This window comes from Podarcis vaucheri, assembly GCF_965113315.1.
Source record: "Podarcis vaucheri genome assembly, chromosome: Z".
Lineage (NCBI taxonomy): Eukaryota > Metazoa > Chordata > Lepidosauria > Squamata > Lacertidae > Podarcis > Podarcis vaucheri.
In genome coordinates this window covers 37,965,357-37,982,018 of record NC_138758.1, presented here as the reverse complement: position 1 = coordinate 37,982,018, position 16,662 = coordinate 37,965,357, and the positions used below count along the sequence as shown (strand labels likewise).

The 16,662-nt window shown below is 42.0% G+C and overlaps 1 protein-coding gene across 7 annotated transcripts in view; it reads right to left on the bottom strand.

Annotated features, from left to right (window-relative positions):
* Positions 1 to 16,662, bottom strand: part of MED27 (mediator complex subunit 27) — a 185,970-nt gene that overhangs the window by 168,667 nt on the left and 641 nt on the right. For all 7 annotated transcript variants that reach the window (XM_082207876.1, XM_082207877.1, XM_082207878.1 and 4 more), the window contains exon 2: positions 14,792 to 14,936. In XM_082207876.1, coding sequence (XP_082064002.1) covers positions 14,792 to 14,936 — 145 coding nt within the window. The remainder of the gene's footprint in view (positions 1 to 14,791; positions 14,937 to 16,662) is intronic.

Here is a 16,662-nt window from a genome sequence, read left to right as displayed (position 1 = left end):
CTCAAGGAGAATTCACATGGGAGAGGGAGCAGAATAACAATTCTGAAACTGCCCAATTTTGCTGGTATTATATCTGTTCATTGTTTTAATACTTTTATAAAATGAAAATTTTTCTTCCTTTTATCATGGAGAATTTTCCACTGAAGCTCTTTGAGATGCAGCGACTTGAATAAGAGATTTTGCATTCAGTGCATATGCTTCCTCGCAGCACTACCGCCAGCAGGGGAATTTGTACAAGAGAGGGGCTAGGGAAAAGAAAGAATACAGTTCTGTGGTTTCTTCCCAATCTTAACACAGTTAAGAGACACTGGAGCATTGCATCCATAATGTTCCACTGTTTCAAGTACAACATGAAACTGCCTCAGGGCTAGAAGAAGGGCCATACCTCAATAGCAAAGCATCTGCTTTGCATGCAGAAGGTCCCATGACCTATCACTGGCATCTCCCTTGGGGCTGGGAAAGAATCCCTGCCTACAACCCTGGAGAATCTCTGGCAGTCAATATAGGCAATACTGAGCTAAATGGACCACCTGCCTGAGTCAGCACAGGGCTACTTTCAAACATTAAAATGATTTGTGGTTGTCACTTTCTGAGGTGCACCAATATTTGGCAATGCTGCAACATGAGCAATGCCAGTTCTCACTTCCCTTAACTAGGCAAAATTGGATTCTAATATATCCCCAAAGTGCTATAAATCACTAACACCTTGTCAGTTCTTGGTGAGATTGAAAGTGTTGCGGCACCTTTATTTTCCAGTGGGCACCTTGTTTGTCTCCCATAAGGAACGAGATCCTATTTGTTAACAGAAGGCTTCTGTTCAACTTTGTTTAAACTTTCATTCTATTATACATTGGTCTCAACATCTGTCTGTGTTTAATTTTTTAAAAATAAATATATAACATATATTTCTGTATTTAATTTATATATTCAATCAAATATATTAATTGTGTATATTAAATAATGTTAAATATATTACAAACACTTTAATTTACAATATGGAAATTTAATTCAATGTGCAGGCCATGGGTTCTATGGTAAAAACTCTTGTGGCCCACTTGGTCTGACAGGTTGGATTGCCCTGTGAGTAAACACTCTTAAAAGGATAAGAAGAAAAAAAGATCACTCATTAAAACTGTTTTACAGCAAAACCCATTCCAAATATCTTTGGAACTCCCTTTCCAGGAGGACAACCTATAGCTTCATCACTCTGAGTCTTTAAAAAAAAAACAACCCCTACTGATGACGTATTTATCAAGTTTGCATTAGGCTGAATTATTCTCTACTTGGAAAAAAAGGTTAACTTTAGCTTTTCTTTTCATAAGTGTTCAAGCTCAAATTTATCCAGAACTATGATTCTGCCTTCCTCTTGGGCTTTTATTTCAATCTGAATATCAGTAGGTCATCTATAGTCATACTACACTGAAAAGAATCCCTAAATCAGAAGTGGGGGCAGGAGGCAGGGCAGCTGATAATGTAGGCATCTCTACCCTACACTGTTGCCCTGACGTTCTGCCTCACACACTGCAGAACATCTTCCAAGAGCAACACAGCTTTTGTTCAGGACTGTGAATGAGAGAAAGAGAGAGAGAGAGGGAGAATATTGTGGTTTTTAAGGTATCCCCCCCCCACACACACAACAATTATCCTCAGGCTAAAATTCTTTGGTCATTCAACTTCAGAAATGCTAATATTGAAGTAAAGGCTGTGCTGCCAAGCAGCAGGAGCCACAGCAAAAACACTGTCACAGAGGCCTCCCTGCCATCACTTAGGAGGGTGAACCTTACAAGGCAGAACTGACAAAGCCAGCAGGATCCTGCATACCTAAGGAAAGCACCAGGATAATTTGGTTCCACAAAAGTATCCCATCCGCAGGGGCACAAAAGCATCTACTGTGCTACAACAATGGCCCCTATAACCCATAATATATTAACACACACACTCAAAGATGGTATGAAACCATTAGTGGCAAAATTGGCCCCAAGGAAGACAAGGTATTTGTTGTGTGTAAGGACTGCCATTAACTCACCTCCTTTGTACCTGAACAGTGCAACACAGGTGGCTCACTCAGTCAGATCCCAGAATACATGTTTAACAATAAATAACCAAGTCTTTCATTTTCTTTTTCCTTGGTATAAGCACAGCCACAGATGTTTATAGAGCAATCTACATGTCCCAATTAAATGCATGCTTTCAATAGTTATCAGCCAATGTCAAAGCCCTCTTTGTTCTGCAAAGCCCAGAGACAAGAGCCTCAGTTAAGGGGTTTTTTTCATTGTCATAGGTAGTCTCCTGCTGGAAATTTCTTATTATAAATGTGCCACCCTGCTGAGCAGAACCCTACAGGAATTAGCTCTTTGCAATTTCCTACAATACCTACTGTGCATCTCAACCCTTTCAAGTACAGAGATTTTCCCCCATTTGTCTAATCTCACTCTTTTGTTTTACATTGTTTAGGCAAGGAATATTTTGCATTGTTTAGTTGACTGGCATGGAACATCTTTAAAAAAAAGAAAATCCTAAGATTGTCAGCTACAATGCAAATGAAACAGGTATGAAAGGGATTGTGGATTTCAACTACTTCTACAAGGGCACATGTGAACCAGTGAATGCCAGTTCTAAAATGGGCTCATCTGATTAAGCATCTTCACATCACTGAAAGATCTACACCTAATTGAGGGGCTTCTATTCAGCACTACAAATGAGCAGTTTCCAGTCAGTGCTATTAATAGTGTATAGGAGCTTGGTTCTAACAAGCTTGTCAACCACAGTAACTTTACCTAATATTTTGATTACATTTACAGAATAATTGAAGGTTTTCCTAAACCACAGAAAACTATGACAAAACGAGTCACAGAACCTACCCAAATCCCGTTTCCATTATTCTCTGACAGTAGATTGAAGATTAATGTTGTCAAATCAAAACTCTCAAATGCGACGGTTTATACATGTGCAGTTGTTACAACTGCTCTCCCTCTCACTGTTTATGTGGATTTTAATGACCATATGCCAACTTATACAAAAAATTGTTCCAGTGACACACAGTGGGGGTTTTTTGTAGGAGAACAGTTAGGGCCAGGACCGGGGGGGGGGGGGATGCACACGTGACACTGCGACATCCTGACATCACACACATCCTGAAAGAGGCGCCAGGGTTCTGATGGATGCTGGAGCCCTCCTGCCTCGTTTGCAAATCTGGGCGGGCTTTGGGAAGGTGATGGGAGGGCTCTTGAACCCATCAGAGCATTGTGCCTCCCTCCCTAAGCCAGGCAGAAGCTTTGTGGGCTTTAAGAAGGAGAGCCAGGGAAACATTTAGGGGACTAGCCTAGTCCCCTTAGTCCATTGATCACACACCACTGAATTATACAAACAAAACATATGATTATTTAAATATAGATTCTGGACAAGCTAAAGCTTGTGCTTTTTGAAACAGGCAGACAAGCAAAATAAGTTTCAATATCTTGAACTAATGGCATATCAACTTGCTAATTTGTTTATTGCTTAATAAAGGTAAAGGGACCCCTGACCATTAGGTCCAGTCGTGGCTGACTCTGGGGTTGCAGCGCTCATCTCGCTTTATTGGCCAAGGGAGCCGGCGTACAGCTTCCGGGTCATGTGGCCAGCATGACTAAGCCGCTTCTGGCGAACCAGAACACTGCACGGAAACGCCGTTTACCTTCCCGCCGGAGCGGTACCTATTTATCTACTTGGACTTTGATGTGCTTTTGAACTGCTAGGTTGGCAGGAGCAGGGACCGAGCGACGGGAGCTCACCCCGTCACGGGGATTCAAACCGCCGACCTTCTGATCGGCAAGTCCTAGGCTCTGTGATTTAACCTACAGCGCCACCCGCGTTCCTTATTGCTTAATACTGATCAATAAAAAAACTGTTTGCCTGTAACCTGCAAGAGAAAAATTCCTAGGGGAAAACACTGAATGTATTTATTTGCCAGAAGAAAGAAACATTCTTAGGGCTGGAGGAAAGATTTCTTCATTCCATTTCATCACCCAATTTTCCAGTAGCCCTCTGGTTGGGCAGCAATGAGCTTAGACTCTCCTGGAGAAGATGACTTGAGCCAACTGGGGATATTTGGGAACAGGTATGTTTAGGATGTTGCAAACTGCTTAGAGATTTTCTTTGAAAAAATGAAGCAACACATAATGTGAGGACCTCTACGTCCGTTCCTTTGACTCAAGTCTAGAAAACAGGGTAACAGTCCTCTGTGCAAAGCAACGACTGAATATGATGCTTCGTTTACTTACTGAAGCCAGTTTAGGTATGTCAAGATCCTAGATTATAAATCCTGATAGCTTTCCCACTCTGATCCTAATCAAAAATGAAAATCAGAGTAGCAACATCTATTTCAAAAGCAATGATATCTCATTCCCAAGAGGGATCATAATGACCAAATACTTGTCAAGATTCTTCACACATGCATCATTGCTCTAATGAAGTAAATAAAAAATGCTTCCCTTAATTGTATGAATGAAATCTCTCTGCAAAAAACTGGATACCTGAAGTAACAATATAAGAAATGTTATAGAGAAATTTTGTAGAGTAAATCTTGTGGCTTGGGTAAAATGCAGTTCTCTGAGACCATTAACATATTTCAATTTCACTTGTCATACCAAAGCAAATTAGAAATGTTTGAATACAATTAGAAATTATCTATTAAATTCACATGGAATTCTGGCTTATTACAAGACAAAAAAAGTTCACCTCAACACTGTTCTTGGACTCTTACGGTTAACAATTAATGACACTTTATTGCTGTTAAACTCAATATCTGTGTCTGATCAATACCAAGCTACCAAAGCAGTCTAACAAGTCTGAAACTTCCCTACAAGTACCTATTGATTTTTTTTAAGGCATGCAACAAAATGACCTACACAAATAACTGAGAATGAAACAGATAATTTAATAAACTATAGAAAGTACAATGTTATTTCCCTTGGCTTCAATGTCAGAAAATCATAACTCATTATTGGTAGTTAGCACTCTTTTAAGGAGGGGGTTCTATATACAAAGGTGTGACTGCACAATAGTTCTGGTTGCCACATCTCGAAAGGATATCATAGGGCTACAAAATGTTCAGAAAAAGCAGTCAAACTGATGAGACTGGAACTGCTCCCCAATGAAAAAAGGGTACAGTATTGGGGGCTTTTTCATTCAGGGAAAAGGCACACAAGAGGAGATATGTAAGAGATGAATAAAACTCTGCATTGTGTGGAGAAAGTGGTCAGAGAAAAGTTTTTCTCCCTCTCTCAATACCAGAACCCATCAAATAAAGCTGAATGTTTAAAGAATGAGAAGACACATAAGGAAGTACTTTCACACACAGCAATTTGTTAAACCTATGGAGCTCACTACCAAAATATGTAGTCATGGCCACTAATTGGATGGTTTTAAAAGAGAATTAGAGGATAAGGCTATCAATGGCTACCAGTCATGACTGGCAAACTTCAGTGGGTTGCATCCAAATAAGTTTATCTCAGAGTTGACACAATTAAATCAATGGCATTAAGTCAATTGTGTCCATTGTTTTAAAGGATGTAATCTGAGTAGGACTAACATTGGATACAGCCCAATATTAGGACTAGTATGCTTCCAAAGACAAGTTGCTGGAAAACACGTGGGGAGAGTCTTCTTGTGTTCAGGTCCTGCTTGCAGACTTCCCTTTGGGCCATCTGGTTGCCCAGTATGAGGACAAAAAGTTGGATCAGATGGGCCACTGGCCTGGCCCAGAACAGCTCTTCTTATGTTCTTACACCCTATGATACACCGGCATCACTTTGAAAGAGGTACTCTACCCCTCCCTGAGTAGCCAGTTGTTTTAGGGCACCTGCAAAGGCCAGCACAACACCAGGAACAAGACCGCATAAATCAGCAACATAACTAAGCCCTATTCCAAAATGTGTGAACCACCCAATTAGTTATGATGACCTCAACAGGCAAAATGAAGTATGCAGTCTGCTGGAGGTTTACTTTTATCCATATATTTTCAATGCGTATTGAGATTTTTTTTCAATTTAAATTGTATTTTTTGGTTTTTCAAAAGAAACTTATTACAAACATACAAAAACACAAATCACATACATTTCTAATAGATATATATTTGACTCCCCCTCCCTTTTGTGGTTTCTTCTGAATTTAAATTTCATACAGAATTTTAAACATTACTCCATCTTTAATTATTCTTTAGTTTCTCATAATAATCTGTTTAACTGCTTGTTTTACATTAATCCAGCTAATGAACTTATTTGCATATACTGAGAAAATGTTTTATTTAAGATTGCTTTTTCCCCCTTTTTAGCTCAATTATTTGTACTGCCCTTGTGCTATTCATCCCTCCCCTATTTAGTTCACATAATTCAACTGTCTAAAAATCTTTGGCCAAGAACCTTATGTACCACACTTTCAATGGTTCTCTAAAATGCATTTTTGAAAAGTGATCAGAAGATTGTTTCCCCTTCTCCAAAAAAAATCAAACAAGAAGCACTTTGCAGCATGCAAATATTACAGCAAAACAGAGCATAATTTGGGCTCAGCTCTAGCTGTAAGAGCAGTCTGGAAGGATGGGAAATTCCTTTACTAAGACCAATGGGATGACACATCTGCATTAGCAGATGGCAGGGTCAACAGCCCTGCAAAGATTAACAGAAAAGGTGTCAAAAAGATGTGCCATTTTAGAGTAAAGATTATCAAACTGCCTATTTAAGATAGGTGTCCTACTAAAAGAGTTCTCACAAAGCTTTGCTACTGCAGAATCCATGGAAACATCTTAACAGACACAGCCTCAGGCATGCACTGGGGCTAGGACATACAAGTGACACGTCAAGGGCAAAGTGTGCATGAATATACAAGTAACAATAAAGGAAAGCAGCAAGTGAGAACAGTGTTTAATCTAACCTCAAGGTACATAGAAATAATGTGTTGCTAAGGTGACATTAAGGGACGCTGGTGGCGCTGTGGGTTAAACCACAGAGCCTAGGACTTGCTGATCAGAAGGTCAGCAGTTCGAATCTCTGCGACAGGGTGAGCTCCCATTGCTTGGTCCCTGCTCCAGCCAACCTAGCAGTTCAAAAGCATGTCAAAGTGCAAGTAGATAAATACCGTATTTTTCGCCCTATAGAACACACTTTCCCCCCTCCAATAATGAAGGGGAAATGTGTGTGCGTCCTATGGGGCGAATGCAGGCTTTCGCTGAAGCCTGGAGAGCGAGAGGGGTCGGTGCGCACCGACCCCTCTCGCTCTCCAGGCTTCAGGAAGCTACCCGCAAGCTTTGGAAGCCCAGCGTGACTTCCCACCGGGCTCCAAAGGCTTGCAGACAGCAGCCTGCAGCCCAAAACCCAGAGAGCGCAGCGGAGTGCACCCCGGGCTTCGGGCAGCTCTCCGCAAGCCTTGGGAGCCCGGCACGACTCCCAAGCCTTGCGGACAGCAACCTGCAGCCCGAAACCCGGGGAGCGCAGCAGATCACGCCCCGGGCTTCGGGCAGATATCCACAAGCCTGGGGAGCCCAGCGGCAGTTCCCGCCGGGCTCCCAAGGCTTGCAGATAGCAGCCTGTTCTGGGGGCTGGGGTCAGGGGAAGCTCGGGCTTCCCCCGGCCCAGCCCCGCGCCGGGGGGGGGATAAAAAAATTCTTTATTTCTCCCCCCCCCAAAAAAAACTAGGTGCGCCCTGTAGGGCGAAAAATACAGTAGGTACCGTTCCGGCGGGAAGGTAAATGGCGTTTCCGCGCGCTGCTCTGGTTCGCCAGAAGCGGCTTAGTCATGCTGGCCACATGACCCGGAAGCTGTACGCCGGCTCCCTTGGCCAATAAAGCGAGATGAGCGCCGCCACCCCAGAGTCGGCCACGACTGGACCCTTTACCTTTACGGTGGCATTCCCTAATACATATCATGTAGACACACCAAAGTTCACCCTACAACAGAGCACAACAAGGCCAACATAGAATCATCTCTATTCACTAAAAATGTCTCTAAACTGCCATCTTGATGCTGAGAAAGCAGTGAAGTTTGCCATGCAGAACTGAGGTGGGGGTGGGGGTGGAGTCTAATCTGAATTTCAGCTGCTTACCTGCCAAAAAGTTCACCACTGGACAATCTATTTTATTGAACTGCACTAGAATAAAAAAGTTTAACTATTTAAGCCCTCAAACAGCCACTGAATTAATAAAATGGTGTGACTCAAGAATTCAGCTGCAAATGTGTTAGTTCAGACAGATTTTTTCACCCATTTCAACACCATAGAGCAGTGTTTCCCAACCTTTTTTGGGCAAAGGCACACTTGTTTGATGAAAAAAAATCTCGAGGCACACCACCATTACAGCCCCGTGACGTCAGCGCGCAGCGTCGCACCAGGAGGGACGCACGAAAGTGTAAGTTTCAATATTTTTCCCTCCCCTCCTGTGTAAAGGGGAATGCACTCTGCTAAGTAAAGGCACTTGCCACAGCAGCGTCAACGTCACAGCACCCACCGGCACCCAAGAGAGAAGGGGTCTCATCAGCCCTTTTGCCAGGAAGAGGAGCAAGAACGAGAGGAGGAGGAGGAGGAGGAAGAGAGTCCCCCCCAAAAAACATTCTCCTTTTGATCTTCCTTATTTGCAATTCCTCATTGCAAAACAGCGGTTGATATACAGCTGATTTTTTTGTTATTACAGTCCCCACCCCCTCACCTAGAAAAACACCACCTGTCAATTTTATCATCATCATCATCATCATCATCATCATCATTATTATTATTATTATTATTATTCCCCGCCACTCTGGGAGGCTGAAGCCCTTTAAGGCTTCCTTCTGTCCACTCTCTGTGAATTACCTGCCCGGAGCGGGTTGGGGGGGGCGCTGCTGCCGGTGTCCTCCCCGTCGAGTCTCGCCTTGCCCGGCGCGTGGCGGCCGCCCTTTCCCACACTCTGCCGGCTGCGCTGCCAAGCCCCGCGGCTCGGCCTGTCAGCGTTACCGGGCTCGGCGGGCGGTAATTCCCGAAGAAAGCCGGCGGCGCTTGAAGAGCTGGCAAGCCCCCATTTGCATGTCTGTTTTCCGCAGCCCTTGGAGAGGCCTGTCAGCGTTACTGGGCTCGGCGGGCGGTAATTCCCGAAGAAAGCCGGCGGCGCTTGAAGAGCTGGCAAGCCCCCATTTGCATGTCTGTTTTCCGCAGCCCTTGGAGAGGATTACGTTCCCTCCTTCCTGCTGGGGAACCTCCAAGCTTTGGGGGTGGGGGGGGGAGGAGGCAGCAAAGCGAGGCAGGAAGGAGAGCGCGGCTTGGCTCCTCGCCGCCACCGCCCCGCCTCTCGCCGCCGGACTCACCCGCCTCCCTCCAGGCAACATCTCGCGGCACACCAGGCAACACTGCCATAGGGGAAACACTGCCATAGGGGAAACACTGCCATAGAGCATAAGCTTTTGACACCAGTGTTTTCCTACAGTGAATCCTCACATACATTTAATTAATATTAGTCCCATGTATACATAACAAAGTGCATTCTTTGATGCCACCTACGATTTTAGAAGTTTTTATTAAAAGCACACTGCAAATGATTACTTGAAGACTCTACTAAACGTTTTTAGAAAAAGAATACACATTTTTATTTCAAACCACAAAGGCAAGTGAAAACACTGCACCTAAAACTTTGGTGATGTCAAATGGACGGCACGTGATCAGTCCTGCTCTACAATGAAAATGGCCCACGGGGGTTAAGAGAGGTTAGGATCTGGCCTACTAGTAGGAGCCAAAAATTCCTACCCCTGGTTGAGTCTTACATTTACAAGCTGACACACACACAGGCTGGCACACTCTCCTCTGCTTCTTGGCACAGTTCATACAGTAGATATCGAAAGCATTCACTATTAAACCGAGTGGTGTTCCCGTTACATCCATACTTGAGAGAAACCACCCAGAAGACTTGGGTTATTGGGTGGCGTAGAAAAGCAACAGGAAAAACAAAAACAAATTATGCTTAATCTAAACAAGCCTGTATCAAACTACAGCTTAACAATCTTGACTTGTTCAACCAAGCAGAGTTTAAAATTGAACGAACCAGTGTTTTCAAGTTCACATGTTATAGGAAACTCTGATTAGTTTAAAAGCAGGTATTTCCAGTCTTCTTGCAGTCTCCACCTTTAAATGGATAATGGGGTAGTATGTTCACTTAGGCTCATTCATACAACATGTCCAAATCAGGCCCCTGCCTCTTTATCTGTTATCTTTATAAGAACTTTAGCTCTTGAATTTACTAAAATACACAGAAGATTAGAGATGGGTGGCATCTTAACTTGGCTTCTCTTTTTAAAAACACACACACACAAAAATAGATTTAAAGATGTAATTCATGTTTCCATATGCTCTTTGACAGGCAATTAGCCCACTTAAGTGTTTAACTAACAAAGCAAACACCGTATGGTTACACCCCTTTCCCCAACCCTTTTCATTTAACATTTGCTCATACACACAAACACCCTCTATTTCTGTTGTCCATCTGTTTGCAAGTGACATAAAGCTGGGCTGGGGGTTCCCTTGCAACCAACATAGTCAAAGTTGCATGCCACAACAGAAGAATTAGCTTTACCATATACCAACTGAATCAAGTCTATTGGTCCACCTGCTGCACTTTTCAGTTTCCCACTCTATTTCAATCAATTTTCTCCTCTCCCAGCCACTTTCTCTTCATCTGTCATTCAGCCCATTAGCCCATCAAGTTCAGTATTGGCTTGCAGTGGCTGGAACCAGCTCTCCAAGGTACTGAGCAAGAATCTTTCCCAGCCCTACTGGGAGATGCTACAGATTGGACAACCCCTGTGCAAGCAAACTAGGTGCTATAGTACTGAGCTATGCCCCTTCCCCACTGGATTCAATGGGTTTTACCCTCAGGTTAAGCGTAAATACCGCAATGACAACTGCTCCCCATATAAACCAACAGGGACCCAGCGATCATCCTCTGAGGTCCTTCTTCATGTGCCTCCTCCCTGAGAAGTGCAGAGAGTGGCAACAAGAGAATGTGCCTTTTCTGGGGTGGCTCCCCATTTGTGGAGTGCTCTTCCCAGGGAGACTCACCTTGTGCCTTCATTACATATCTTTAGGCACCAGGTGAAAACATTTCTCTTTCTCTTTTTCTTTTTAAATATAACTTTATTGAATAATACAATCAAATGTCCAGATATATCTGCAAAAAACACAATTGTTTACATATATGTCATACATTAACTATGAAAGAAGATAGAAAATAAGAGAAAGGGGAAAAAAGAAAAGAAAAGAAAGAAAAAAGAGAAAGAAATACTGGTTTCCATAAACAGTAAACAGAATTACTGTTTATGAAAACGTTTCTCTATAACCAAGCCTCTGATTAACCTTCTATGGTCTTTTAAAAATGTTTGTGAGAAAGGGGGAGGAGTTATTGGTTTGTTTATATTTTATTATGTACTTTTGTGTTCTCATTTTGCTTTTTTAAGGTTGTGAACCACCCTGTGAACTTGAGATGAAGGATGGTATACAAATATAATAAATAATCATAATCAGACTATTTATATATCACAAGCTCAACAAGGAAGGCCCTTCTAATAATTTGGTTTCGTCTGCAGTTATCTACTTACTTGACTGTAAGGTAAGTCACATTGAATTTAACAGCCCTTATTCTTTTTTAGCCTGTTTTAAGTTTCATGTTAGGAACATAGATAAATGAAGAATGAAACTGAAGCCACAAGAACCAGTGTGTTGCACACATTTTTTTGTGAAGAGAAAACACCAATTCACACCTACTATACATAGCTACATTTCAAATGTAGTTGTTCAAAAATATATTAGAGGTCTGTCCAAAAGTTTGTTTATGAGCAGGAGGCATTATTCCTCTCCTCTGATGAGCTCCAAACACTAACAATGGATTCCAGTCCCCAAGGAATGCGTATTCTGACTTCAGCCCCCTAACTGTCCCATTCTGTTGCCTCATTTCTCAACCAGCACTACACATCAAACATTTGATCATCAACTTTGCAATGGGATGGGAGGGTGCATTGGTCCAATGATGTGTAATATCCAAGCACACAGCAGTCAACAAAAATCCAATCCAATCTTTAATTGGACATATTTTTGAGCAGATGAGTGTACAGGACTCTATTAATAGGGAGTAAATTCATGAGTTGAAAAATGCTGAAATATCCACATTCTTTTACCCCCCCTTTTTTTACTCCTGCCCTTAAGTCCACATTTTATCCTAGCTCAGCGATGTGTTTTATGTGTACAGTTGTTAACGCATGAGCAATCTGGGCAGAGAAGGAAAGGAAGCTGTCCTGGGCTCTCAGCTCATCAAATATACAACACACCAGCCACAAAGGGGTCAAAAATTAAAAATTAAATGCAGAGAGGCAAAAAGTACTTCCATGCATCACAGCAACTAAATGCTCTCCCCTTCCAAATGACAGCAAAGAGTCAGACCAAAAACCCACTCCAGTGACTCCATATGTTCTTATTTAAAAACAGCTGCTAAGAGTGGGCAAAACCAATCCAACTAAATCAGTTTTGCATACATGCAAGAGTAAAACGTTGTCTCATGTTACTGCATCATAAAACAAGCAGGAAGTGAAAGAGATGGCCAGAGAAATTATTCTGAAGGAGCAAAGAGTTACAGGTGACAAGCCCTCTTGTTAGAACAGACAACTGAAGCATCAATACCAGCTGATGTAAACAATGGAGTTGAAAACAAATTACTGAATTCATAACGAAGTGGTGATTAAAGGGCAACTGCTGAGTGAGTATTTAAGTGCTTTGAAACCAGTTTATCACAAAAAGATAAAAAGGCATAAAGTGCTTAAACCACATTCTGAAGGCAATTATAGAGCACAAAATTAAAATAAAACTATACTTCCACGTGCAGATGCAAAGGTGAGAGAGGACCTTGAGGTTTAGAGGCGTTCCCAAAGAGGCAGAGGAGCTTATTGATGAAAGAATCATTAAGGAGTTAGCCAAATGGTTAGAGCTTCAAGAAGACAAAATAATTAAAGGCACAGAGAAAATATTCAGAGTGAAATCAGATGTTGCTAAAGCAAACAAATGGCCTGGAAACTGTTTGATATCTTTCAACTCAAGTCAAATTAGAGATAAAATTTTGCAAACCAGTAATAAAAGAAGACTCAGAATTGGGAAGAAAGACATTATCCTAAAGGAGATTCCTTCACACCTGTTGAGAGGGAGAGACAACTATACACTTCTGGCTGAAGCATTGAAGGAAAACTTCATTGTTTATAGGTGGGAGTTTCTGGAGGGAATCTCCTTCTTTAAAGGGGAAAGGCGGAGGTGTGTGACAAGCAGACAAAGCTGCTTGAGGGTTTGCCACAGGGATCTGGGTGCCCACTTTGAGAACATGATACTGGACTAGTGGGCCATCAGCCTGATCCAGCAAGGTCTCCTTATATTTTTATGTGTGTAATGATTACCCTAATATCACTTTTTTGAGGTGACTACACAGGATACAAAGGTTCTGAGTAAAGAGGAATGCCCCCTTGATGCCAAAAAGATTGCCCACCCTACTATAACAATCATTGTCCAATGGTGGGTTTGTCCAATACTAAGCAGGTATTTTCATCAATGAGAAACAGAGAAACCAGCTGCTATCATGTATATTGGATAAAAATGTAAAATATATAGAGAAGTTATTCAACTAAGTTTTACTTAGAGGAGAGCCACTGAAATTAATTAGCACGCCTAAGTTAAAAAGGTAAAGTAACCCCTGACGGTTGTGGCACTCATCTCGCTTTACTGGCCAAGGGAGCCAGCGTTTGTCCGCAGACAGTTTTTCCAGGTCATGTGGCCAGCATGACTAAGCTGCTTCTGGCAAAACCAGAGCAGTGCACGGAAACGCCGTTTACCTTCCCGCTGGAGCGGTACCTATTTATCTACTTGCACTTTGACGTGCTTTTAAATAGTATATGCCTAAATTAGGTCCATTCATTTCAATGGGTCTACTATGAGTAAAACTTAGTTAAATAACATTCCACACAATGCTAAAGTAGAGGGAAACACAGTTTAAGCCTAGCCATAATATGGTCTGTTGATACAGCAATCACCAGACAAGAATTATGTACTGTAACAGCTACCATATTGGCAAAATGTTGTTGTTGTTGTCTGTAAGACACCTGGAGTCCTGTCAGGGGGAAATGTGGTTATAAATAAATAAATAATTCAACATGTGATTAGATTTCAAGGTATTTTCCCAACAGTTTGAAGCATGATTCTCCTCCAGTGGTACAAGCTCCACCTTCAGTTTGATACGACTTTTGTAGGTATTATATAGATATTATATAGTATTTTCTTGTACAATTCTAAAAGTTTAAAACCCTGTTGAACTCATTAGAACAAGCAAAGTTTTGTATTATACAAATCAATCATGCATTTTATTTAAACATGTATAAAGTTTAAAACATGAATGTCACCAGAGAGATAACTCCAATGAATTCTTAGAAGATGTCAAGGACTGAAAAAGCACCTCCTTATGCTTTTGGATGAGCTTTTTAAACACTTATGAGTAGAAGAGGTGCACACAAATTTGTTGAGGATGGAGGATACAATTTTCCTTAACCCATCCCCATCATCAGCTTCTGTTAGCAGCCTTTTAAAACAAGGACAGGGTATAGATATAGCTGCCATAGTATCATTTCTCTTGCACCATAGCACAGTAAGCTGCTTCTCTCTGCATCAAAGCAAGAGGCAGCTGAGATAGCAAAGCTGCAATAGCCAAGAATTTCAAACCCCTCTATATAACATAACTTTGACTAGCAATTAAAATTAATACACTTATTTTATTTCTTACCTTATTTGACCATTTATAAGCCTGAAGCAGCTGGCTGTAGAGGGGTGTTTTGTCCTGAACAGGATCTAAACTCAACAATCCACTATTGTGGAGAGGATGGTTCTCCGAGGGCTTGCCTACAAGATTACTTAGACGTTCCAGTTCACTAAAATAAAATGAAAAGCCATTAAATTATGGTATTTAACACAGCACATTTTGTTAACTCTTATGTGGTTTTGTCATATTTTACTACACAGTAGTAGCATAAGCAGGGCAGCTTCATTCACTGGGCTTCTCAACATTGCACATCACTGCTGGGTACCAAGAGTAAGAGGGGTAAGGGGAAGGCACTGGGACGCTCATTGTAGGTGCAGTGGCGGGAGCATCGGATATGTTTGTTTATAATTATATTTTAGGAATGATTCGTGTTCTTATGTAGCTGCACTGTTTTATACTTTATGGATGTCCCATGCTCATATTATAAAGTAGTTGTGGTTTGTGTTCTAAATCAAGCACTTCTAGGAATTGTTTCTTTTTGTTTTCCAATGTATTTCTCATTAATAAAAAATATGGTGTGGAACAAGCAATTTTTTGTTATGAAAGTTTGTCCCAGAGAAAAAAGTTTGAGAATCAGTGTCATAATGCATCACCAGTAAAAAGAAACAAACTGGGAAGTTATAGGTGTTGGGAAAGACTCTGAGCCTGAGACCCTGGAGAACCACTCTTTTGCAACTGGTGTACAGGTCCCTTGACCAGGTCACATACCCTCACCCAAGCTATCTCAAAACTGTCAGATTAACAGGAGACAAATATAGGATCCCCAAATGTGCATTTGGACCCTGCGTCTAAAAAGTGTGGAGACTTTCAGTACAGACAGGGGAGCAAGGTAGATGCATTCTCCAGCTCTCTTTATACTTCATACCCTCAGTGTTTTCGCCTGGCTGGAATGCATTGTGGAAAGAAAAGAAAATCTATAAAAAATTATTTACAAAAAAAGAGAAATGTGTTCCTGAACTAAGTTGATGCCTCCTGCTTTTGTGGATGGAGAATAGGGAGATGGTTTGAGAAAGTAACCTACTGTGCAAAAGTAGTATTTATACCTGTTGCTCCACCCACTTTTGCCTCTAGCCACCCACCCACCACAGACATGTGGCCCTCAGAAGGCTGCCTAGCAGGGAATGTGGCATTTCATTACACTTCTGGTTAGCATCCTCTTTCTTTCCCATTAACCTATTTTTTTTCAGTTTTTGCCCCTGGGTCTGCTGGTCATTCCCCAGCACCTGACAGTCACAGCAACACACCAATCTCTTAACACAACACATCCAACAATTAACAACCATCCTCCCTTCTAGCTTGCCCCAAACCATATAGCATCCAGAAGATAGACCTCCTCTAGATCTAGAGGTTTCACTGTTTTGCTGTACAGAGCATGGCATCTCCAGTTAACAACAGCATTGCTGTGGCTTGTCCAAACAGCACAGAATTCAGAAGGGAGATGGTCCCAGCACAGAATTCAGAAGGGAGATGGTCCCAGAACCTGTATGGTTCCAGAACACTGTGCAGCTGTGGCAAGTATGGCATCTCCAACAACAAACCTTGCCCAAGACCACAAAGCTTTCAGAAGGTAGACCATCCCTGCTGTGGAAGTTCACCTGCATAGGTTTGGAGAGCATGGCATCTCCAAATATCAACCACTACCCTTTGTGGCTTGCCTTAAACCAAGTTGTATTCAGAAGAAAGTATTGTCTCTGCACATGGAGGTTCCACTGCAAAACTGTAGACAGCATGGCATCTCCAATTAATTAACAGCAGCTACTCTCCCCTGTGGCTTGCTATGAACGAAGCAGCATTAACCTGCCCGTGGTGATTTCCACGGCATAACTCTTCAACGA